Source organism: Molossus molossus, unplaced genomic scaffold (assembly GCF_014108415.1).
Source record: "Molossus molossus isolate mMolMol1 unplaced genomic scaffold, mMolMol1.p scaffold_m16_p_20, whole genome shotgun sequence".
Classification (NCBI taxonomy): Eukaryota; Metazoa; Chordata; class Mammalia; order Chiroptera; family Molossidae; genus Molossus; species Molossus molossus.
In genome coordinates, this window is record NW_023425356.1 from 21,568,466 (window position 1) to 21,595,231 (window position 26,766).

A 26,766-nucleotide genomic window follows, 5' to 3' on the forward strand; every position below is an offset into this window, starting at 1 on the left:
AAAGCTGAATAAAATTTCCTACATCAACATTTTAAGATTTTATATAGGAAAAGTCAACATAAGCAAGGGTAAAAGACAGGAGAGAAATAGAGAGAAGATATTTTTAGTATATATAACTATCAAAAATTTTAAAACTCCAAGTCACTAAGAAAAAGCTACAATATAATGGAAAAATAAAAGATATGAATTGCCATTTCACAGAAAATGAAAATGGTCAATAAATGGATAAAAAGATGTTAAATCTCATTAGTAATTAAAAAAATGCAAATTGTAAAAAATGATAGTTCATCGTGCCCCCACCTCCACCCAGCTAACAATGCAGCAGTTAGATATATACAAGTGTCTTTTTTCCCCCATGAATATACTAACAGATATTACTATCAATAAAGATATTTCAAATTGCCCTGGCCGGTTTGGCTCAGCAGTTGGAGCGTGGGCCTGCGGTCCAGAGAGACCCGAGTTCGGTTTCCGCTAAGGGCACATACCTCGGTTGCAGTTTGTCCCCGGCCCTGGTTGGGTCGTGTGGGTGGCAGCCACTCGTGTCCCTTTCATGTCGATGTTTCTTTCTCTCTCTTTCTTGCTCTCCCTCCCACACTATCTGAACAAAAAATGGAAAAAGTGTCCTCGGGTGAGGATTTAATAAAAAAAAGATATTTCAAATTGATAAACCAAGGAATAGCTGAAGAGAATTAGACAATAGTAGATCATGGATGAGTTGTGTTAAAAGAAATAAGTTTTCCTAGGAAATCATGGAGAAAGCTGGGATTTCAGGAGCTTAATCCTAATTTCTTCATAACTAAATTTTTCCATCTGAAAAATTGGTGATTTTAGCCCTAGCCGGTTTGGCTCAGCTGTTAAGAGCGTAGGCCTGTGAACCAAAGAGTCCCGAGTTTGATTCTGGCCAAGGGCACGTACCTTGGTTGGGGTTGGTCCCCAGCCCCTCTTGGGGCCATGTGGGTGGCAACCAATTGATGTGTCTCTCTCATATCGATGTTTTTCTCTCTCTCTCCCACTCTGTCTGAAGATAAATGTAAAAAATATCCTCAGATGAAGATTAAAAAAAAAATTGGTGATTTTAACAAAAGTAAATTATCAAAATGATGAAGGATTCAAAGAATAAACGTGTACTGCTCTTATTTTGCTAAGTAGGTTCTACTGATCTCCTGTACTGGGGACCCTTTTTTTTCTTTTCTTCACCTGAGGACATTTTTGCATTTATCTTCAGATAGAGTGGGAGGGAGAAACGGAGGGAGAGAGAGAGAGAGAAACATTGATGTGAGAGAGACACATGGAGTGGTTGCCACCACACAACCCCAACCGGGGCTGGGGACAAACTGCAACCGAGGTACATGCCTTTAGCAGGACTGAACCCGGGACTCTCTAGTCTGTAGGCCGATGCTCTAACCGCTGAGCCAAACCAGCCAGGGCACTAGGGCCTCTTTTTGATAATTAGTGTATCCACTTTGTCTCCAAAACTATAGGGACAGGGATAGAGACAGCTGATGTATCAGATTTTAAACGAAACTGAAATAAAAGTTCACTTCCTCTTCGTGGATACCTCACATGACAAGTTCCAATTTCTTTTTAAAGTCACAGTTAGCTGAAGTCTCTTTGCTGTCTTTGGAATCTTTGGAGAGAGCCCACCTTCAAGCATTCTTAGTATGGGAGCAACTGCTGGTTCCATTATGTATGTACTGTGGTCTTTTTTCTTCCATTTGGTCTTTAAACTCTTTGTGTTTTTAGTTTGCTCTGCCTGCCAGGTTTTAAATCTTTGGTTTCAGGAAGTAAACTAAAAAAATCATATCGCTCAATTTACCTCCTATTTTTGACGAAAAAGAATTTATTTTTGAAAAGTTAATGTGTGCTTGGATATCTAAACCTGAGGCTGAAATGTAGCTTCTTTGAAATATAATTTGAAGGTTACATGGTTATAATTCTAGTTATTGTGAGTTAAAAAGAAACAGAAGAGAAAGTAGAATCCAGTTTGAGAAAGAGCTGAATTTCTGTTAAAGTCTTTTTGTATTAAATATATAAGTCGTGTTTTTAAAAGTAGTTAATTGTTTCCTTTTAAAAAGATATTTTGATTGTTGGGGGAAAACATTTTAAAAAGTAAAATAAATGAAATGACCCTTGGATGTGAAAATGATACATGAGAGTTGTCTTTTAACCACCTTTAAATAGGCCAGTTAAGCCCAGGGGTTCTATTCCTGGTCAGGCCGGGTGGACCTGATCCCGTGGGCGCGTGGGAGAGGCAGCGATTGATATTGTCTCTCGTTGATGTGTGTGTCTCTCTCTCCCTCTCCCTTCTCCTCTCTCTCAAATCAGTAAAGAAAAATTATTTAAAAATAAATAAATAGGCCGGTTAAGAAGAACTTACATATTAAAAAATTATGAAGATAAGTGATTTTTCAAATGTTTGTCTTCGTCTTAATGAGAAAAGAGGATTTCCACTGATTAGATTTGTTGGCAAATCCTGAAAAGTCCCTGCTTTGCTGCAACACCACCAACCTTGAATGTGGTTTACCAAATATCAGGAAATTTCTGAAAACCACTTTTTAGAGTACTTCTAAGCATGAATCTGCAGTTATTCCCTGAGACTATACAGGGTGGGGCAAAAGTGGGTTACACTCGGTTACAGTTTGTCCCCGGTTCTGGTTGGTCGTGTGGGTGGCAGCCACTCGATGTGTCCCTTTCACGTGGATGTTTCTCTCTCTCTCTCTTCCTCTCTCTCCCTCCCACTCTACCTGAACAAAAAATGAAAAAATGTCATCGGGTGAGGATAAAAAAAAAAAAGTGGGTTTACAGTTGTGAATACATGAAACAGTTTATTCTTGTATTATTATGTATTAATTATTGTATTATTTTCCACACAAAGAACCATAAGCCTACTTTTGCTCCACCCTGTACATTCCCCCCAAATTTCCCGTATAAGTCTGATTTGTAATATTTTGTCCCTCTGACAAACTTTGCATTGCTATTTTTTGTTATGAAAGATATGGTCACAATATATGCAGTTAATAGCTACTCTTCCTTCATGATTTTTCCTTGAACAGAATGAAATGGCTGCTTTGGGTTCTCCTGGGGTGCTCAATGGCACAACTGCACAAAGACCCCACGTTGGATCATCACTGGGATCTCTGGAAGAAAACCTATGGCAAGGAATACAAGGACAAGGTAGAGGACATTGCCACTTGAGTGATTCGCTTTTACTCTAGTACTCTGTGCTTTCTCCCTCTCAAATTATATTCTTACAAGCTGTGTTTTCAATAAATGGTACGTTCACATTTCTTCCCTGATTATGTTCTTGGTACTAGAGACACAGCCGGAAACAAAACAAAGTTCCTGTTTTGATGGAGCTTATATCCTAGTAGGGGAGACAAGAAATAAGTCAATAAATAAGCAGGTATGTAGTATGTTGGATGGTAGTAGAGAAAAATAAAGCAAGACATGGAGGGTAGAAAGGACCCTGTATGATGACTGGAAGAGGCTGGGAGTGATTATTCTACAGAATGGTCAGGAAAGGCCTCACATGAAAGGAGGTATTTGAGCAGAGGACTGAGAGACGCCAGGGAGCAAGCAAAGCAGATAACGGGAATGAAGGTCCCAGGCCAAGGGGAAGAGAGTACATGTTTAGGAAATAAAAGACCCATGTTTCCGTCCCTGGCACCTGGAAGTGCTATCAGATGTTGTTTCTTGAGTCTCACTTCCCACTTTGTCCTTGTTTTGTCATTTCAAAGCATAGTTACTGATTGATTTTAAGACCTTAACCCTAGTGCTCCAAATAACTAAGTTCTATAACTATAATATTTTTGACTTTGTAGGCAAACATTATGTATTTACTACTTGATTATGCATTTACTTGTTTTTGTATAAAAAAGATGCTTCGAGTAGAATGTGCACTCTGAGTTGTTTTCTTGGTGGTGATAAACTTCACCCTCACCCACTCCCTTTGAATTTAGGCCTCTAATTTCAAAGTCAACTAGAGTTAGATGTGCAGGTAGCGCCACTATCTGGTTGAATAAAAACTATCTTTCTCTTTTTTTTCTTTTCCTTTTTTTTAATCCTCACCCGAGGACATTTTTCCATTTTTTGTTCAGATAGAGCAGGAGGGAGAGAGAGAGAGAGAAACATCGATGTGCACATCGAGTGGCTGCCACCCACACAACCAACCAGGGACAGGGACAAACTGCAACCGAGGTACGTGCCCTTAGCGGGAACCGAACCTGGGTCTCTCCGGACCGCAGGCCGACGCTCTAACCCCTGAGCCAAACCGGCCAGGGCAAAACTATCTCTCTTGTTAATGATTTCAGTCACTAAGGAGAAATAAAAATGACTTTCCATTAATATTCTTTTTTTTTTTTTTATCCTCACCCGAGGACATTTTTCCATTTTTTGTTCAGATAGAGTGGGAGGGAGAGAGAGGAAGAGAGAGAGAGAAACATCGGCGTGAAAGGGACACATCGAGTGGCCGCCACCCGCACAACCCAACCAGGGCTGGGACAAACTGCAACTGAGGTACATGCCCTTAGCGGGAACCGGACCCGGGTCTCTCCGGACCGCAGGCTGACGCTCCAACCGCTGAGCCAAACCGGCCAGGGCTTTCCATTAATATTCTAATTTAATTTGTTCTATTTTATTTATCTCAAAGTTCATTTCTTTTTTCCTTTCATATACTTCATTATATTTATTTTTCTTTATTCCAGCTGTCCCCTCTAGTGGTTTGGAAGTATGTCTGTACATGTCCACTCCTGGGGTAACAGTAGCATCTTGCTCTAAGGGAGAGGGGGCTGCATCTAGACTTGCTACCTGGAACCAAGGTCTGGGCCTGGGCTCTAGCATTCAACGAAGTGAGGCAGAAAAGAGCTGTTGCTGGCTGCTCATTGGGTTATTACTTATTGGAAACTATAGCTTTGGGGGTGGGGATGAGGGTCAGTCATTTTAGGAGGCACCATGCACATTGTATTCCACGTACATCAGTCCTACGTAAATGAAGCTCCCCAAGGGCAGCAGGTTCAACAGTCAAAATATGGATTCACTGTGGATAAAATTAAAATAATAGAATCAAAAAAGATTTTAAGATTATATATATATGTGTGTGTGTGTGAATATAAAAATATATATACATATAATAAAATAACATCAATACAAATAAAAATTGTAAAATAAATTATATATTTAATTAGAAATCTTGAAAATAAAAAAATACAGTAATTGACCTAAGAACTCAATAAAAAGGATATGAACTCTGGACTGGAAAGCGTTGGATAGAATCAGCAATCTGGATGATAGTAGTGAAACATTCACCCACAAGGCAGCACATGAAAATAAGAAGAAGAAGCTATGAAAATGCAGGTAAAAGAGATGAAAAAGAGTTTAAGGCTCTAAACTACATCTGATAGAAGTTTCTGAAGAAGATAGTTAGATGGAAAGGTTGAGAAGCAGTATTTGAAGAGAGAGTGGTTGAGAATTTTCTAGATTAAAAAAAAAAAGCCCTGCATTTTTCAATCGATAGTATCCAAGAGAGGACATAAAGAAACCCAGACCCAGATACATGTAATGAAGCAGCAAAATATCAAAGCGGAAGAGAATCACAAAAGTTACCCAAGTTAAAAACGGAAGTATAGCGATTAGACTTACATTTGCAATAATAATTACCAGAAGACTATGGAGAAATATCTTTAAATCACTAAAGAAAAATACCTAGAAATATATACTCAGTTAAACTATTTTTCAGGAGTGAGGGTAAAAAAATAAACATTTTTTTAAAAGCCTGTAAAGATTAAGTGAGTTTTCCACCTACAAAGGATATATTTCAGCCAAAAGCAGTTTGTAAAAAAACCTTTCTAGCAGATGAAGGAAATTCATTATATATGTCATAAAATAATATTAATCGTGCTCAAGTAACTAAGAGCGAGAATAAGATTAATATGCAGTCTTACCAATTACATTGAACATATTTTTTTATTTGCATGCTTCCTGACAGATGCACATTTGGTAGAATGCTTCGTAATGTTTATTTTCATTATTGAACACTTATTTGTGCAGGACTCAGTATAACTATGTTCTTTTCCTTATATTTTAGAATGAGGAAGAAGCACGACGTCTCATCTGGGAAAAGAATCTAAAATTTGTGATGCTTCACAACCTGGAACATTCGATGGGAATGCATTCATACGATCTAGGCATGAACCACCTGGCAGACATGGTAGGTAAACTACAAAGAATCCTATTTTTATCTCTTGGTAAGCATGATTTCTGTCTCTCCAAAAGCAATTTGAAAGTACATGACAAAGGCAAATTATCTACATATGTACAACATTAGAAAAATGTAGAATTTAAAAACAAGAATTTGTATAAATTCCTTAGTCCTACTGTGACCACTTTCCTTGACAAATCCCTTCTTTATTTTAAAATCACAGACTAGTATTGCTTTTATTTTTAATTACTTTTATAAAGCATTATCCAAAGACTACTCATACTCTTTTAGAGTAGTTACCACACTTATGAAAGTCTAAACTGACCATTTAATATGGTCCACCTGCTTTCGTAATTGGGGAATGTGGGCATTTACTATCACAAATAATCTTCCATTTTAGATTCTGTTCTGTGCAAAACTGTACCACTGTGACCAAAATTAAGACTCATAGGAGCATTTGTGATCTTGCTCCCTGGCATAAACATATTTGGCTAAATAAAATCTTACTGAAAAAAAAAAAAAAATCATGGTACCCCTTAGAAGGGAACACCCGAATTAAATTAAATTCCAACTTAAATGTGGGACTCTTTGTAATTCTTTCTCACAAGGAAAATCAGTTCAGTCCACTTTTTAGACAGCTCTTTTTTTTTTTAATCCTCACCTGAGGATAGAGTAGGAGGGAGGGAGAGCAGAAGAGAGAGAGAGAGAGAGAGAGAGAGAGAGAGAGAGAGAGAGAAACATTAATGTGAGAGAGACACATCAACTGGCTGCCCCTCACACAACCCACCAGGGCCCTGGACCAAACCCCAACTGAGGTATGTGCCCTTTACAAGGAATCAAACCCTTGACTCTCTGGTCCAAGGGCTGACACTCTAACCCCTGAGCCAAACCGGCCAGGGCATAGACAGCTCTGTAATAAAAATTAGGCCTTGCTCTGAACCAAAAATCTGTCTCCCTGTAACTTCTAACTTTTTACAGTTTTCTTTTTCTCCTTCCCTATGTCCAGCTGGGATACTAATGCAAAATGTAAGAGTAAAGAAGAGACCCAAATAAGTCACCTACGAGGTAGTTAGCAGTATCTATGTTGGTCACAACTACCACTAGTTTTTCTCGGTTGTTAAATATGTTCACAGTTACAGTTATTGGGATATTGAAAAGCAGGATATAAGTGAAAGGAGATATTTATATTTACCTTGTAGACCAGTGAAGAAGTGATGTCTTTAATGAGTTCCCTGAGAGTTCCCAGCCAATGGCAGAGAAATGTCACCTATAAGTTGAACTCTAATCAGAAATTACCTGATTCTGTGGACTGGAGAGACAAGGGGTGTGTTACCGAAGTGAAAAACCAGGTGAGTATTATCATCTCAGGCCCCTGTGCCCCAGGTAGAGTTCTCTCTTCCTTAAATACTTAGTCTAGCTACATAATTTGGCAGTGAATCTCCCTTATGTTACTTTCTAATTCTTTTTGTTATTTCATCTTCCCAACTAAATCGTAAGCTTCCTGAGGGCCAGGACCACACATCGTACTTTACTCGTGTTCCCCACAGTGCTTAGAACACCCGTGGTTAGAACCACATATACAAAAGCTGCGACATAAGCAAACGGGTCAAGACAAACTTTCTTTTTTTTTTTTTTTATCATCCTCACCCGAGGACATTTTTCCATTTTTTGTTCAGGTAGAGTGGGAGGGAGAGAGAGAGAGAGAGAGAAACATCGATGTGAAAGGGACACATCGAGTGGTCGCCACCCGCACAACCAACCAGGGCCGGGGACAAACTGCAACCGAGGCACGTGCCCTTAGCGGGAACCGAACCCGGGTCTCTCCGGACCGCAGGCCGACGCTCTAACCGCTGAGCCAAACCGGCCAGGGCAAGACAAACTTTCAGTGCTCATGCTATCCATCGTCTGCACTGGACCCTCCATCAAGCTAATTGCTTGAGAACAGTGTTGTGTTGAGACAGTATCTAACAGGCGGTTTATTCCCGCATCTCACTAACGAAATTCTGGTTTGAAGAAGAGGAAGGAGCTAGAGCTCAGAGTGCTTTACAAATTGTACCTGCCAAATTAACTCGTGACTAGGCTTGCATTATTGGAATAAGAAAGAGGGGTTTTAAATTTTTTTATTCTATGTTTTCATATTGCCTTTAGTTTACTTGTTTAAAAAAAAAGCCACAAAAATTGTCAATTAGTTAGGGATAACTAAGAGTAAAACAAATGTATCACCTTAGAGGTCTGGGTAAGGAAGGATCCGAGAATTCTGAGCAGCTGCCCCAGCTTGTGACCCCTGCAGAATATACAACTTCAGAAGTGAATGGTACTGCTGATCTCTTTTTCCACCTAGTTATTTTTCTTTCAACTAGTTTTGGGTTTCCTACTGAAGCTTTTCTAAAATAAAAGTTTGGGAAGATCTGATAAACTACATATTTAGGTGTTGACTATAAATAATTTAATGAACTTCTTTCCCTGGGTGTTTGCATTTTAATAGGTGATTTATTTATTTATTTTGGTACGTGCCCCTAGCAATAACCAAACCCAGGACTCCCTGGTCCTCAGGCCAACCCTCCAACCGCTGAGCCAAACTGGCCAGGGCTAATAGGGGATTTTGCTTTAACCAAAAGCAAATTCAGTTTGATTCTTCTGGGTAGAGACCAGGGTGGAATGAGAAAAGAAGACAGTGAGACACTTACTATAGGGCTCTGGACCCTCTGCACCTTTTCTGTTTGTAAAATATCATTTGATTTAAAATCTGAAGCTAAAAGAAATTTTGAACTTATGTTTCAGGCAACATTTGTCAGGAGGAAAGGTATTTTAGGTCAAGGGAATCACTCTAGCTCCTCTCAAAATCATTTTACTGTGTAGGCAACTGTCTCCTTTATTTATGGGTGAAGATAGCTTGGATTTAGTATGTAATTAATAAGTACTACTTCTTAATATGTTTGAATATGGCAATTATGCTCTGAGCTCAGCCTTTGCAAATTTCTATCAAGGATGAACCTTGCCCAGAGAATGAGCAAGTATTTAGTCTTCATTCCCATTGTCTAAAACAGCAATTTTCAATTTTTTTCATCTCATGGCACACATAAACTAATTATAAAAATTCTGTGGCACACCAAAAAAAAAAAATTATCTTTGGTGATCTGACACACAAAAAAATAGGTATAATATTTTTGTTACTCCTCACCTGAGGATATTTTTCTATTTTTATGTATTTATTTATTTTTTTAGATAGAGAGGAAGGAAGGGAGGGGGAGAGAGAGAGAGGTTGGCTATCTTCTGCATAACCCCTGACCAGGGCCATGATCAAACCTGCAGCCTAGGTAAGTGCTCTTGTTGGGAATAACACCCATGACCCTTGGGTCCAAGAGCTGATGTTATAACTGCTGAACCAAACCAGCCAGGGCTAAATAGGTATAATTTCAATTAATTCACTCCAGACAGCTATTATTAGGTTGGTTGTTGTCATTTTTCTTTTTTTTTCAAATCCTCACCCGAGTATATTATTTCAAGTATTTTTAGATAGAGTGGGAGAGAGAGAAAGAGAGAGAAATACTCATGTGAGAGAGACACACTGACTGGTTGCCTCCCACACGACTCCGATCAGGGCCAGGGACGATCTGCAAATGGGTACGTGACCTTCACCAGAATTGAACCCAAGACTCTGGTCCTCAGACCAACACTCTAACCGCTGAGCCAAACCGGCCAAGGCTGTTGTCATTTTTAATTTGACAACCTAAGGATAAGTGATCCGAGCCCCTTATTAGTGAGGTATTGCATGTTTTAAACATTCTTTAGGCACACGGGTGTGCTGGGGCATATCAGTTGAAATCACTGGTCTAAGGGGAAAGGAAATTGTGGTGGGAGAAGCTCTTCCAGTAATTACTGATAGGGCTAACATATTAGGTGTTGCTAAATTTGTGTTATGATATCATCCTTACTGACTTTCTAATATTGCCTGCATGACTTTATCTCTGTTTTAGGGTTCCTGTGGTTCTTGTTGGGCTTTCAGTGCTGTGGGGGCCCTGGAAGCACAGCTGAAGCTGAAGACAGGAAAGCTGATATCTCTGAGTCCACAGAACCTGGTGGATTGCGCAACTGAAAAGTACCTCAATAAAGGCTGCAAAGGTGGATACATAACACAGGCTTTCCAATATATCATTGACAACAATGGCATCCAATCAGAAGCTTCCTATCCCTACAAAGCCATGGTATGTGGCAAGCAAACGTTTTGGGCTGTCCCTGTCCCACGATCTTATATCCGTTGACTGACTGTACTAAACTCACCACCAAGCAAATTGCTTGAGAAACAGTGTCATGTGTGCGAGAACCCCGATTAGAGATTCTGAATTCTCAGATGTTCTCTCTCTTATGCAGGAGCCTTCTTAATTATCAGTGGCATATTGATTTTAAAGAAGCAAATAGAATTCATACCTAAAAAGGCATTTTCAGCAAACCTTCCTTAAAATTCTTCCTATATTTCTGTCTGGTATTTAAACTTTTTGTCCTGTAGCCTCCTACACTCACTCTTATTCTCAGATCATCAACCACATCATTCCTCTACCTACTAAAAAGCTAAGTAATGCTTTGTTCCTCCTCCTTAAAAGTTCATTATACATTTAATTAAATAATATAAGTAATATACCCATATTGCAGAAAATTTAGAAAAGATAAAAAACACCATTCGAAAACCTTCTACTTTATCCATTATTACTTTGGTTTATTTCCTTCAAGTTATTTTTCCTACTAAGCAGTTTAAAAGTATAGTTGTATAAACAAACGTGAATTGGTAACCTTCTCTTTCCCACATGAAACATACTCTAATGTAGTCTTTATAAACCATCATTAAACTGCAGATCGTCTTGCAGACATATCACCAAAAAGATTTTAAAGTTCTAGTCTAGAGTTTATGATCTTTATGTAGTATACCCCTACAATCCATCTTAGAGTCTGAGGGACATTATCCTGGCAACTTCTGCATATATGAAGATATCCAGAATTAAAACAATAGGAGAGTTCTGTATTTCCTGTGCTATTGATGAAACATTGAACTGTTAGGCTTTGGAAGATTTTATTTTTCTTTCGTCAAAAACAGGAAGGTAACTTAAGACACTTGAAAAGGCTAAATGACAAAAGAACACATGATTTGTAAAAAAAAGTTGAAGTATATTTCTTTATCATATTTATACTTTTTTTTTTTTTTTTTTTTTTTCAGGATGGAAAGTGCCAATATGACTCAAAATATAGAGCTGCCACATGTTCAAAGTATACTGACCTTCCTTCCGGCCGTGAAGATGCCTTGAAAGAAGCTGTGGCCAATAAAGGACCCGTGTCTGTTGCTATAGATGCGAGCCATCCTTCTTTCTTCCTCTACAAAAGTGGTAAAAACTCAGATATAGTATCCTCTAGTTCTATTCTGTCCTTGCACTGGAAGGAGGAATATTATCTTTCCCCATCACTCCACCTGAATGCTTTGAGTAGGATAAACAGAATCCTCCAGTTCATACACACATTTTATACCCAGTTCTAATTAGAAAAAGTGATAACAAAGTTTACTAACACTATATGTCAAGTACTATGATGAATTCTGTCCATGCATTATCTCATTTAGTCCTCACAGTACCCCCATTTTACAGATGAAAAAACCAAGTCTTAGACAGGTTAACTTGCCTGAAGTCACACTGTCTGAAAATGGTCATCTGGGATGGTCAACTGTACAACTTGACTCCAGTGCCTGTGCTCCTAACCACTGTACCACTGTGTACTGTAGGTACAGCACAGCAGTGTACAGGAGGGCACCCACTAATGGGATGGCATTGTATTAGACGAAGGGAAGGCTACAATTTTTTTCTAAACCTCACCTTAAAAATCACTTAATCTAGTAAAGGATGAAAATGTATGGAAGAAACAATTTAGGAATATCTACAAAGAAATACAGTAGGCCTTGGCTGGCTAGCTCAGTTGGTTAGAGTGTTGTTGGGATACACCAAGGTTGTGGGTTCGATCCCTGGTCGGGGCACATATAATAAGCAACCAAAGCCCTGGCCGGTTTGGCTCAGCGGTTAGAGCATCGGCCTGCGGTCTGGAGAGACCCGGGTTCAGTTCCCATTAGGGGCACGTACCTCGGTTGCAGTTTGTCCCTGGCCCGGGTTGGGTCGTGTGGGTGGTAGCCCCTCGATATGTCCCTTTCACGTCGATGTTTCTCTTTCTGTCTCTTCCTCTCTCTCCCTCCCACTCTATCTGAACAAAAAATGAAAAAAATGTCCTCAGGTGAGGATAAAAACAAAACAAAACAAAAACAAGAAGCAACCAAAGAATGCATAAGTAGGTGGAACAACAAATCAATGTCACTCTTTCATAGATTTAAAAAAAAATAACTGTCAGTTTAAAATGAGAATAAAAGGGTGGCAGTTTCTCAAAGAAAATTTCTGAGGGAACTATGTTGGATTGCTGCCAAACTTGGCAAAGAAATAACAAATACAGCATTGATGGCAAAGAATTATGAAATCTAAAGTTATTTTTTTGATTTTATTGATTTTAGAGAGAGACGAAGGGAGAAGGAGAGAGAGATAGAAACATTGATGAGAGAGAACATCATTGGCCACCTCCTGTATGCCCCTCACTGGGAATCGGGCCCACATCCTGGGCATGTGTCCTGACCAGGAATCAAACCGGTGACCTTATGGTGCAAGGGTTGATGCTCAACCACTGAGCCACACTGGCTGGACTGAAATCTAAATAGTTTAAACATTAGAGTATATGTTCCTAAAATTTTTGTTGTTGTTAATCTTCATCCAAGGATATTTTTTCCATTGATTTTTAAGAGAGAGTGGAAGGGAGGGATGGAGGAGGAGTGAGAGAGAAACATCAATGTGAGAGAAACACATGGATTGGTTGCCTCCCACATGCACCCTGACTGGGGCGAAGATTGAACCTGCAACCCAGATAGGTGCCTTTGACTGAGAATTGAACCCTCAACCCTTTGGTGCATGGGCTGATGCTCTAAGCACTGAACCACACCAGCCAGGGCTATGTTCCTAATATTTTAATTAACCTAGCCCTATATGCAAAACAGTCTAATAAAACTAATAGCATTTTCAAATGTCCTTTATTTTCACATACTCTTCCCTTTTTGTCTCCACCCATATTTTATTCTCAGGTGTCTACTATGACCAAGCCTGCACTCTCAATGTGAATCATGCTGTATTGGTGGTTGGCTATGGTAACCTTAATGGGAAAGACTACTGGCTTGTGAAAAACAGGTAATGTATTTGTACTTTAATGTATATTTAATTAAAGTCAGGAATTAGAGGGAGCCTCAACAAATGATTTCTTGTAATTACGATGATGATCATGATATTGACAATGATAACATCTTATAAAGTGACATTCTAAATTACTCAATGCCCCCGTTTCTTCACTTCCTATTGTGCCCTGTAGCACTTCTACAATACTTCCCTGATCTTTCCTTCTTGATGTCCTTTATGAATACCTACTCCTCCACTTAGTTCGCAGATGTTGGTCTTTCCTCCAGGGCTCTATCCTTTGACATTACTCTTCTTATTCTACATTTTTCTTGGGTATCATCTTTCCATTCTTAGGATTTTAGCTATATACTATATACTTTCAAATCTCTGCCTCTAGCTCTGACCTCTGCCCTGAACTTCAGACTTAAATATCTGGACATGCCCATTCTGTGTATCTCAGTTTTTCCAAACTCAATATGTCCAAGGAATTCAGCACCGTCTCCATGAGATTGTCCCTCCACAGAATTTCCCATCTCGCCAAATGGCAAAACCACACAACACAGTCACCCAATTCGAGATTCTATGGCTTTGCCTTAGACCCTTCAGATCCAATCAAGCAACAAGTCAAATTAATTTTACCTCATCTCTGTCCTTGCTTCTGTTCCCTCTCCATTTCTTCTATTACTGCTCCAGTTTAGACATCTCCTGCCTCAACTATTCCTGTAGCCTTCTAACTTTAATCTCAAATCCATCTTTCATTCTGTTTCCAAACTGGTTTGTCTAAAATATGAACCTGGGCTTACAACTATTCTATTTGGTACCATTCAGTGCAGAATTAATGTTCCCTAGTAGAGAAGACAAATTGTCTATGCTGAGGTCCCTACCTGCCTTGCCAGCCGCAGCTCCTTCTCACACTTCTGATTCTCATTATACTCAACGATACACAGTTACAGTTCCCATTCATATAATTCTATCTTTAATATTTTCATATTTTCGTTATGCTGTTCCCTCAGCCTGGAACATCATTTCTCCTCACCTGGTTTATTCCTGCTTTTCCTTCAAAACCAGCTCAGGCATTATTTAGACCAGAAAGTTCCCTCTAAATCCTTGAGCTGAGTAAAATGTCTTTTTATGCTCCCCAAATGTCCTATGCTTACTGGAATACTTTATACAATCCAATTAAATTGTATCTTTATCTATCATTCCAATATTCTCCATGTGCCTTTAGGGTAGAGATTCTGTGTTGTCGTTATATCCTTAGCACAGTACATGGCACCTAACAGTAGCTCAGTATGTGGATTAGTTGACACTTATATAATCCACAAATAAAAGGAATGTAGCTTCTAGATTTAGAGTGAAAAAAGAGAGGTATGAAGAGTTACGACTTAAGCATTTTAAAGTTTCTCCTTGTGTTAGTTTTCCAGGGCTTCCACAACACAGCACCACAAACTGAGTGACTTAAACAACAAAAATTAGCCCTGGCCGGTTTGGTTCATCGGTTAGAGCGTTGGCCTGAGGTCCAGAGAGACCCGGGTTCGGTTCCCGCTAAGGGCACGTACCTCGGTGGCAGTTTGTCCCCGGCCCTGGTTGGGTTGTTCGGGTGGCAACCACTCAATGTGTCCCTTTCACGTCGATGTTTCTCTCTCCGTCCTTCTCCTCCCACTCTATCTGAACAAAAAATGGAAAAATATCCTCGGGTGAGGATAAAAAACAAAACAAAACAAAACAAAATTATTGTCTTCACATTCTAGAGGCTGGAGGTCAAGGCGTAGGCAGGGTGGGTTTCTTCTGAGGGCTGTGAGAAAAAAATTTTCAATGCCTTTCCTCACGCTTCTGAAGGTTTGCTGGCAATCTTTGGCTTTTCTTGGCTTGTCTAAGCATCAGCCCAATCTCTGACTTCATTCCCACACTGTGTGCATGTCTGTCTCTGTAAAATTTACCCTTTTTATAAAACATCAGCCCTGGCTGGTTTGGCTCAGCGGTTAGAGCATCGAACTGTGGTGCAGAGACCCGGGTTTGGTTCCCGCTAAGGGCACGTACCTCGGTTGCAGTTGGTCCCTGGCCCCGGTTCGGCCGTGTGGGTGGCGACCACTCAATGTGTTCCTTTCACGTCAGTGTTTCTCTCTCTTTCTTTCCCACTCTATCTGAATAAAAATGGAAAAATGTCCTCAGGTAAGGATAAAAAAAAATTAAAAATAAAATATAAGACATCAGTCATATTGGATTAGGGCTCACCCTAATGACCTCATTTTAACTTAATTATATCTGCAATGACCCTATTTTCAAATAAAGTTACAATAAGATACTGGGGGTCAGGATTCCAACGTATGAATTTTGGAGACAATTCAACCCATAACACCCCCCAAGTCTTTACTGGAAGTAAATATTTCATAAACCGTAAAGAAAAAAAGGTGCTTCCCCCCCTTTTCATCTCGCCTCACACATAGAAAACGGTAGTATCTGTATGGCCCACTGGGAAAATAGATGGTTCACTTGTAATCCATTCACAATACTGATCAGCTTAGGTCTTTCTAGCTCAATGAAAGCAATTTATTTATTTATTTATTTATTTATTTATTTATTTATTTATTTATTTAATGTTTTTACTGATTTTTTTAGAGAGAGAGGAAGGGAGAGAGAGAGAGAAACATCAATGTGACAGAGAAACATCAATCGGTTGCCTCCTGCACACCCCACCAGGGATAGAGCCTGCAACCAGATCATGTGCCCTGACCAGGAATCCAACTGGCAACCCTCTCATGCACTGAGGACATCCGACCAACTGAGCTACACTGACCAGGGCAAATGATAACCCTTTAAAATTAAGCAATATTTTCACTTATATCTTGTTGACCCCTTACAGTATTTCTCTTTAATACTAAGTATTCTAAATTCCCTTCTCTATTGAAACAGTTCTTCTTGAAGATTATCTATTTGTTTTAGTGTTTAAATCTAAAAATCTCTTTTCAGTACTTATTTATTCAACAAGCATTTACTAGGCATCTATAAGATGACAAGCATTATCTAGGCCATGGAGATAAAAAATTAATAAGAAACTATCTTTTCCTGAAGGAGCCCACAGTCCAGTGGAGAATTAGATATATTTTTTAAGAATAAAACACAAGCCCTGGCCAGTTTGGCTCAGCGGTTAGAGCGTCGGCCTGTGGTCCGGAGAGACCCGGGTTCGGTTCCCGCTAAGGGCACGTACCTCGGTTGCAGTTTGTCCCCGGCCCTGGTTGGTCGTGCGGGTGGCAGCCACTCGATGTGTCCCTTCACGTCGATGTTTCTTCCTCTCTCTCCCTCCCACTCTATCTGTACAAAAAAATGGAAAAATATCCTCGGGTGAGGATAAAAAAAAAAAAAAAGAATAAAACACAACACATCATGGTATAAGGATATACGTCTTTATGACTTTGGGACCATACAGGAGGAGATGCCTAACTGCCTCCACAGAGGATTCACTACTTGTATTAAGTTTTCAGATGAGTGGACTGCTCCTGTGTTGGAGGAGGTAAATACATTGCCCAATGACCCAAAAAGCATATGCTAAAGCACAGAAATGTGAAACACTTGTCTGCTTTATAAACTCTCTGCTGCATTTCTTTCTTCTTCTTTTTCTTTAATCTTTATCCAGGGACATGCTTTCTATTGAATTTTAGAGAGAGAGGAAGGGAGAAGGAGATAGAGAGAAACATTGATGCGAGAGAGAAACATCAATCGGTAGCCTCCCATATTTACCCTGACCAGTAATTGAACCAACAACCTGGGTATCGAACCTGCAACCTTTCAGTATACGACACAACATACCAACCAACTGAGTCACAATGGCCAGGGCTGCTATATTTATTTCTATGACAGAGCACTATCCCGACTCATTTTTATTGTTATTTTGAAATATATATCATTTAATCCTCACCCGAGGATATTTTTTCCATTGATTTTCAGAGAGTGGAAGTGAGAGAGGGAGGGAAAGAGAGAAAGAGAGAGAAACATTGATGGGGAGTGACACATCGATTGGTTGCTTCCTGCAAGACCCCAACAGGGCCAGGGATCAAACAGCAACTGAGGTATGTGACCTTGACCAGAATCGAACCCAAGACTCTTTGGTCCTCGGGCCAATGCTCCAACCACTGAGCCAAACCAGCCAGGGCGAGGGCATTCTACTATATAATCTTTAGCCTCCTTTCTTAGATTATTTTCTTCCACCGATACTTCATGATCTAGCTGTAGGTATATTAAAGCAAACTCATCTGCTCCTTGAGTTTCAACTATTGCCATAATGTGCATATATCCTGTCTATAAAAAGGACCTTTATATTAAGCAACTGACTTCGTGTCCAACTGCCAACATGACAGCTCTGCTTGAAAAATCCAAATTCTCTACCTGCCTACCCTACTACCACTCAATACACACACTCTCTCTCTCTCTTTCACTCAACAAGTCTAAAATCAAATTCCCTTTCTCCCGCATCCCTGAAAATTATTTTAGAATAAGCTCCAGAAAAAAAAAAAATCCCTATTTTGAATAATACATCACTATCTTCAGATTCAAAGCCTTGGTATCATCTTGGGCTCTCCTTTCTCTCCCTCAGTCCACATAGCCCTGTCCATTCAGCCTCTGAAACATATTTTATGTGTATTTTCTCTCTTCTGTTCCCAATGGCTCTTCTCTAATTCAGATTCCATTCTCACCCAACTATAGATCATGTAAACTCATGGTAAATTTTTAAAAATAGTTAACATTATTGTCATACTAAAGTCCAAATTCCTGGCCAGGCATTCAAGGTTCTTCATGATCTATCTTCTAACATAGTTTTCTATACTTTTCTTCCACTATATTCTCATGTACCCATACTCATATTCTGGCCACAGTGAATTACTTACTCAGCATTCACCAAGGTTACATACACTTAGCTATTTCTAGCTATTTACTTATGCTGTATCATCTTTCTGAAATGCCCTTAACACCACTGATGCCTACAGAAATACCACCTGTCTATGGTGAAATGGGCACTCTCATACATTCTGGTAAAAGAGTAAATTGTTACAATCCTTCTTGAAAGTGATTTGATAATATGAATCAAGAACTTTTTAAATGTTACATTCTTTGTCCAATTACTTCCATTCCTTGGAATCTATATGAGGAAAATAACTAAATATAGGGGAAACTTCATAACCAATTTATGTAAATTGTAGCATTATTCTTTTTTAATAATGAAAACTAGTAAGCAACCAAAAATGCCTAACAATAGAGATAATATACATTATTAAGTAATCAAGTCCATGTATTAGAAATTATCTTTATTCAGACAGACTATTGTTAATAACCTAATAAAATACCTGGAATATATGTTGAAATGGAAAAATACATATAAATACAAAAGTTATATACATCATAAGTATTAAGTTAAAATATTATGCCCATTTCTCTGCTATATGTTATACTAAAGGACCAGAAGCAATAATACCAAATGTTAATAATAGTTATCTTTGTCTATCTATCTTCATGTATTCTCAAAATTGTCTTTTACAAGCACTTATTACTTTTAAAATAAAAAAGTCATTAAAAATCCTATTCATTCTTCAAAACCTACCTCCAGTGCTATCTACTCTATATCCCATTCATTTATCTAGATTTTTCCTCTAACTTCCAAGCTTTAGCAATGCTTTATAATTCTATTATGGTAGTTTATACATTAGGTTTTGTCTTATAGCTATTTCTGTAAATAGCTATTCACTAGAATATAAATTTATTTCTTCTTTTAGAAGACTTTGTATTGATTTGTTTTAGAGAAGAAGAGAGGGAGAGAGAGAAACATCAGTGTGAGAGTGAGACATCTATCAGCGGCCTCTTGCATACCCCCTATCAGGAATGGAGCCCGCAACCTGGGCATGTGTTCTGACTGGGAATTGAACTGGCAACCTTTCAGTGTATAAGACAATGCCCAACCAACTGAGCCACACCAGGCAGGGCTAGAATATAAATTTCTTAAAGGTAACACAATAGTCTCTGTTCCTTTTTGCATCTCCAAACAATGATACAAAAAACATAATATTGATTACATATCATGTCAAACACAGACTAGGTACTGAGGATTTGCCAATGAAAAATACAGCCTTTCTATCCTCCTTCAAGATACTCATAGTCTAATGGAGTCAAGGAAACAGGTAGGTCCATGAACAGACCACAGTAACAGAATATGATAAATGCTAAGATGGAGGTATGCATAGGTTGCAGTGGAAGCACAGAAGAGGACTGGGCCCTGGGGAGTCAGAGAAGGCCTGTTAGCTTGGTCATTGAACTGCTTTGAAGGTCAAGAAGGAATTCACCAGGTGAAAAGGGCAATCAGAGCAGAGGAAGCTAAATGTGCATAGAGACATGAGATAGAATGGACCAAATTATGAGACCACAGTGATTGCTGGCACTAAGTCCTAACAAGGAGAGATTGGACGTGGACATAAATTCCAGGCTCCACAGAGGTTGACTCAAACAAAATCCTCTTACATCATCAACCTTGTTCTATTCAGCTCTTAAAAGATTAAGTGATATGTCATTTCCAGTGCTACCAGTTGACCTCATATAAAGAATGTAGAGTCTTCCTCTATTTGACTTCTTTTTTTATAGCTTCCTTTTGTTTATACTTAATGTTTCTGGCAGGGGTATATATCATTGATCCATGTCCCTAAATTCTTCTCCCCTTTATGGACATGGGTGTTCAACTTCTTTATATAATACAGTATAGCACAGTGAGTAAAAGCAGTAACTTTAAAGCCAGATAGACCTTGGTTAGAATCCCAGCTCCCTTTACTGTCTATGCAACCTTAAGCAGGTTATTTAACATCTTTAACTTTCAATTTTTCATCTGTAAAATGAAAATAATAGCCTCAAGATTATTATAAGGATTAAACAAATAATGTATATAAAACACTTAGTACATTGTGCCTGGCACATAATGTGTCTAATAAATCATAGTTATTGTCCTTATTAGTCCTTTGAATCTCTATGTAAAGAGAAAATTATGCCCTCAATAATGTCCCAGCTGTAATTATAGTTATAAGTTTTACAGAATGCTTTCACTATGTCCAATAATATAGGCCAATTTTTTTTTTTTTATCCTCACCCGAGGACATTTTTCCATTTTTTGTTCAGATAGAGTGGGAGGGAGAGAGAGAGAGAGAAACATCGACGTGAAAGGGACACATCGAGTGGCTGCCACCCACACAACCCAACCAGGGCCGGGGACAAACTGCAACCAAGGCACATGCCCTTAGCGGGAACCGAACCCAGGTCTCTCTGGACCGCAGGCCAACGCTCTAACCGCTGAGCCAAACTGGCCAGGGCTAGGCCAATGTTTTAATACCAAAGCATAATTGAGTGAAAAATATATCATGGGACCAGTATAATGCAAAATACTTTATTGTACAGCCCTCTGATGGTTTGCCTTAATTCAAAAATAAAATTTAGAGCATCTAAGTGAGATACAATAAACTACATATTCTTCAGAGACATATCCCTATATGTTAGGCAGTAGAGATTTTTAGGTTATACAATCTGATAAGATCCTGAAGTGTTTATATAATGTGTGTGTTGCCAGTTATGGGGAAATCTGTAAATTTAGAAAGCTTGCTGAGCTAGAGATACAATTGCTATCTGCTTAGAAAAGTCTAGGAGCCTAACGAGGATCCAAAGTTGGCTAGAAGGCCAACCCAACCTAAAAGAATGCCCACCAGATGGGCCAAGATTGTCTTTAGGAAAAAAAAGGAAGAGTTTAATCTAATATACAGATCAATTAAGAATGGGGACCTCAAAGTTATTCTCATTAGAACCTTAAGTGTGTGCGCGCGCACACACACCCCCCAAAAATTTAAGAAAGCACCCAGGACACCTTTAAGCAGTTATCTGGTGAACTCTCTAAAATAAACAGTTTCCAGGTAGATGGGCGACTAGATAATGAGTTAAGTTGATGGAGTTGGTGAGTGGGGTATAGAAATGCCTCATCTTGCCCTGTCCCCGTGGGTCTCACACTGGTCTGTGGTGGGCGCACCTCCTCCAGCCTTTGAGCCCAGGGCGGGAGGCTTCCAGTGAGCCGCGGTTGGCTGATTGCCTGACACTCTGGCTGTGGCTGTGTGTGGGGCCTGAGAAACTCCAGGGAGCGCCCCGAGTGGGCTCACAGCAGTTCTAACACTTGCAACTTCCAGTGAAGAATGCGCTGCTTCTTTAGGCACACTGAGCCATGCTGCAGAGAGATCCTGTTTGACTGTTTTTGGTTCACAGTGTCTCTTGGCCCAAATTTCTCTAACTGGAAGGAGACACCACCCAACAGTATTTGTGAAGTACTTGAAACTCCGTGGATGGAAGGAACTGGATAAATCAATATAACAGCATTAATAGGCAGGATTGTGGAAAGAAAAACTATCCATAAGAATAGGCTTTTTGAAAAGCTCCTTTGAACATTTTATGGAGATTAAATCATCATATTAGTAGACAAAGGTTTACCTCAAGACTAATTAGAGGCCTGTTTGGGACTTCTCTGAACTGTTCTTATTTCTCCTTTCCTTTCTCCCATCACTTTAAAGCTGAGGAACAAACGAGAGGTGGTTTGTAGAAGTGAATTTAGGTATATATTTAGATATGTGCTAAAACCAATGAGATACATTCAGAGTTTGGTTTACAGATCAGAGTTCCTTCTATCTTGTGATGCCACTGTCTCAAGTGCAATTTGCCTCGAAGGAGAAGTAACATGTTTACTGTGTCAAATCTACTTTCAGGAACATGCTAATCTAAAAGTAAATGAGGAACTTAGAAAAAAACTGCCACCCTGGATGGTTTGGCTTCGTGGTTAGAGCATCAGCCTGTGGTCCAGAGACCTGGGTTCGGTTCCCCCAAAGGCACGTACCTCGGTTGCAGTTTGTCCCCGGCCCTGGTTGGTCGTGCGGGTGGCAGCCACTTGATGTGTCCCTTTCATGTCGATGTTTCTCTCTCTCTCTCTTTCCTCTCTCTCCCTCCCACTCTATCTGAACAAAAAATGGAAAAAAAAAAATGTCCTCCGGTGAGGATAAAAAAACAACAACAAAAAAACAAAAACTGCCAACTCCAGATTAACATATTTAGAGAAAACTCGAAAAGGAGAAGCTTACTACAGCTTTATTTGAAGACTTTTTAAAGAATGCAGAGTTCTAGCTGTGAGCTTCAAATTTTGGAGCAAAAACCAGAGACATTGCCAGAGCAAACGAGAACAGAAGTACAAATGGAGGGCTGGTCAAAAAGTAGTTTGGAAAATGTAAAGCTGAGGTTCGTAGGTAGGATGGATGAAGACATCTACAAAACATGTCCAGGTTTCTTTAGAAAAACAAACCTGAATGAATGAAATTTTCAGCTGATAGAAGCAATATATGAGGGAAGAAATGTGTGTAGCCAGGTGAGCATTAGTAACATCTTCTGGCTTCTTAAGAAGTAAATGGTGTTTTGCCCTTTCATGAAAACTTTTTCAAGATGCTTTTTTCCTGCATCTTAAGAAATAAAGAAAAAAGAAAGAAAGGTCATAATCAAAGTATATATGTAAATTCAGCCTTCATGAAGAATAATTTGTTATGTGATTGGTTGTTTAGTCCTTTTTAGTATTTACTTATTACTTATTTAACTGCATAAGAAAAGGGTATCACAAATCTTCTATGAGTAATTAACTGGAATAATATAAAAAATTTCTGGATATTTTTAATATAAAAAAGAAAAAATGCCTCATCCTCATCCCTCAATAGATTAAGTTATTGAAATATAACTTGAGCCCTGGCCGGTTTCGCTGAGTGGTTAGAGCGTCGGCCTGCGGACCAGAGAGTCCTGGGTTTGGTTCCCGCTAAGGGCACGTACCTCAGTTACAGTTTGTCCCCGGCCCCGGTTGGGGTTGTGTGGGTGGCAGCCAGTCGATGTGTCTCTTTCACACTGATGTTTCTCTCTCTCTCCTTCCCTTCTGTCCCTCCCACTCTGAGGATAAATGCAAAAATGTTCTCAGGTGAGGATAAGGAAAAATGAAATATAACTTGAAAAAAACAACCTATTCCATTTTCCCTAACTGAAACTGTCTGATCTTTTAAGAAATCCTGACTCTTAAAGTAGAGTTAGGGTATATGTTCTATATTCGACTTCATAGGCATCTATATTAAATTCATACACACTTCCTCCTCTTCATGGAATCAGTCTGAAAAATGGTTAAAAAGGAAAAAGTTATAATCAAATAATTTTTCTTAGAAATTTTTCCAGAAAGATATGCATATTACATTATAACTCAAATCGTGTATTTATTCTCACTATTCCACTGTAATACTCTTGTCAAGATTAGCAATTACCTCCATCCTGCCTCATTAACCAGTTTTCAGGTCTCATCTTACTTGCCCTGTTAACATTTGACATACAATTACTTTCTCCTTTCTGAAACACTTTGACTTTCAGGGAACCTCATTCTCCTGGTTTCCTTCCTACTTTACTTCTCAGTCTCCTGAGTTCCTTAGTTCCTCTTATTCTCCCGCACTTCTAAGTTTTAGAATGCCCCAGTCCTCAGTTTCCCTCTCTCTCTAGGCCCACTCCTTAGATAATCTCATTCAGTCTCATGGTTTTAAACACTATCTGTGTGCTGACTCTCAACTTTCTATCTTCAGCTCTCCCCTCTCCCCTGAGCTGAAGACTTCACGTCCCACATCTTATCACTTGACCTTTCCGCCTACATATCTATAGGCCTCTTTAACTTAACATGTCCAAAACAGAACTCTTGACTCTCTGCTACTACCCCAATTTTCCCCATCTCAGTAAATGCCAACAGCATCTACCCCAGGCCAAGACATCAGAGCCACCCTTTCTTTGTTCAGTGGATACCCCACATCAAGCCACCAGCAAATCTTGTCATTTCCACCATCATTAAATTATTCCAAATCTTACTACTTTTCAATACCTCTGTTGTTACTCTAGTTCAAGCCACCATCTGTCTCTACTGCAAGAATTTCCCAACTAGTAAGCACTTCCCCTCTTATTTGCTTACAGTCAATCCTGTTACTCAGTAGCCAGAATGGTCTTTTTAAAGTATAATAAAGCAGGTAATGTTGCTCTCCTACTCCAAACCCTCTTATGGCTTTCCTTCATACTCAGAATAAAACCCACGACATATAAAAGCATGACTTTATCTAGCCACAGCCTATCTTTCCAGTGACTTTCCCCTCTCTCACTCAGCGCTAATGCACTAGCCTTGTTGCTGTTTCTGAGACACACCAAGTTTTCCCCAGGTCTCTGCATCACTCGCACTGTCACTGTACTGAGGTCTTTGCTCAAACATTTCCTCAGAGAAGCATTCCCTTACTATTCCATCTAAAATGTAACCCTGACTCCCAACACTGCGTCCTGTCCCCTTACCCTGCTTTACTTTTCTTTATGATACTTATATCATATTATGTACTTCTTTGTTATGTATGTTTCCCAACAGAATGTAGGCTTTAAAAAGACTAGTTTGTTAACCTCCATAATCCCAATGACTTGAACAGTGTTTGGCACAGCCTAAGAAGTGTAGGACTGCAATTTATTACCAAGGAAACTGCATATATTTCAGAAGGAATGTCTAATGAGTTTGTAGACTATACTAGACAGAGAGAAGGAAAGGTTATCAACCACCCCTTTTTTAAGTTTAAGGGATTTCCTGGTCCATAGAACTTTATTTTTAAAACCAGGACAATCCTGGGAAAACTGGGACTGTTGGTCATCCAAAAAAAAAAAAGCTATATTTTTTAAAAGGAGGATGAATTCTACTTGAGTCCAACCAGACAGACTCATACTTGGATAATAATAAAAACCTTCACTTATTGAGCATTTACTATGAACAGACACATCAGTACTTTAAATAGATTTCTTGTTTAATTTTAAAGGCAATCTATGAGATAGGTATTTTATTCCCATAATAAAGAGTAAGAAATGCCTGCCCTGGCTGGTTTGGCTCAGTGGTTAGAGTGTCAGCAGAGGACCAAAGGGTTTTGGGTTTGATTCCCAGTCAAGGGCACGTACTAGATTGCAGGTTCAATCCAGGGCCTGGTTGAGGTTATGCGGGAGGCAACCAATTGATGATGTTGCTACAAATATTTTTCTTTTTTGCTTTTTTTTATCCTCACCCGAGGACACCTCTACATTTTTTGTTCAGATAGAGTGGGAGGGAAAGAGAGAGAGAAACAGTGACGTGAAAGGGACATATCGAGTGGCTGCCTCCTGCACCACCCAACCAGGGCCAGGGACAAACTGCAACCAAGGTACTTGCCCTTGGCAGAAACCGAACCCAGGTCTCCCTAGACCACATGCTGAAGCTCTAACCGCTGAGCAAAACTGGCCAGGGCCTAAAAATATTTCTTAATTGACCTTCTCTAAAGGAATTTAAGTTGGATTGAAAATCATCACCTATGATCCTATTATACAAAAGCATTTAGAGGTGGGGCCTTGGACAGAATAATAACACTCTTTCTCTATATAAGGCATATTTACAAAGTAGGAGAATTAAAATTTAGAATGGACCTTACATTGTTTCTTTATATATTAAGCCTGTTCATCAATACAGGTTGAGGCAGAAGTAGGTTTATAGTTGGTCATATGGAATATAATACAATAATTAATAGATAATAATACAAGAATAAACTCTGTGTTTCATGTATTCACAACTGTAACCTACTTTTGCCACACCCTGTATAGCTCTAAAGCTTTCCAAACTTCCTTGGAAAATTGCCGAAAAGCCCTTGGGAAATTATTATATTATTCTGTTCTAATTTTTTTTTTATAGCTTTTTATCTATAGTTGCTTTATGAGAAAAACAATCTAAGAGATAAAAAGTTGATAATGTGGTATTCATTTGTAATTTTCTGTTATTTGTTTTTCTAAAGCTGGGGCCTCTATTTTGGTGACCAAGGATATGTTCGGATGGCAAGAAACAGTGGAAATCATTGTGGGATTGCTAGTTATGCCTCTTACCCAGAAATCTAGAGGATCTCTCCATTATATAACAAGTCAAGAAAGATAAAACACTTTCTCTTCACTTAATTTTACCTGCTGTAACCAGTGGAAATAAATGTGTCACGAACAATATAAATATATAATTTGTCTCTTCTACTTTTTTAACTTTACAGATCTTGAAAAAATTTGCTAAGTGAAACTTAATAATGTACTGTAGATATAACTGTATGAGAATTAGTCCACCTAATACAATTTGTCATTATCTTATTTCGCCTCTTTGTCTTTTTATGTACACCTGATATCATTTTGTACATTGATGGTGTTAGCTCTTAACTTCCATATTACTGCCCCAAGCCTCTC

The 26,766-nt window shown here is 39.0% G+C and overlaps 1 protein-coding gene across 1 annotated transcript; it reads left to right on the forward strand.

Moving 5' to 3' along the window:
• The first annotated feature begins 1,564 nt into the window (after positions 1-1,564).
• On the forward strand, positions 1,565-26,766 carry LOC118637207 (cathepsin S-like). Its single transcript, XM_036272408.1, has 8 exons — positions 1,565-1,687; positions 3,054-3,174; positions 6,083-6,205; positions 7,396-7,545; positions 10,174-10,401; positions 11,406-11,571; positions 13,350-13,452; positions 26,337-26,766. Exons 1-8 carry the CDS (start codon positions 1,662-1,664, stop codon positions 26,434-26,436), a joined length of 1,017 nt encoding a protein of 338 aa, XP_036128301.1. The 5' UTR covers positions 1,565-1,661; the 3' UTR covers positions 26,437-26,766.

Bases quoted from the DNA above. Each gene is read 5' to 3' on its own strand.
- LOC118637207 (XM_036272408.1), top strand. From the start codon at position 1,662: ATGGGAGCAACTGCTGGTTCCATTAT. The intron at 1,688-3,053 runs GTATGTACTGTG...TTCCTTGAACAG, and splicing joins GCAACTGCTGGTTCCATTAT to AATGAAATGGCTGCTTTGGG. The intron at 7,546-10,173 runs GTGAGTATTATC...TCTCTGTTTTAG, and splicing joins TTACCGAAGTGAAAAACCAG to GGTTCCTGTGGTTCTTGTTG.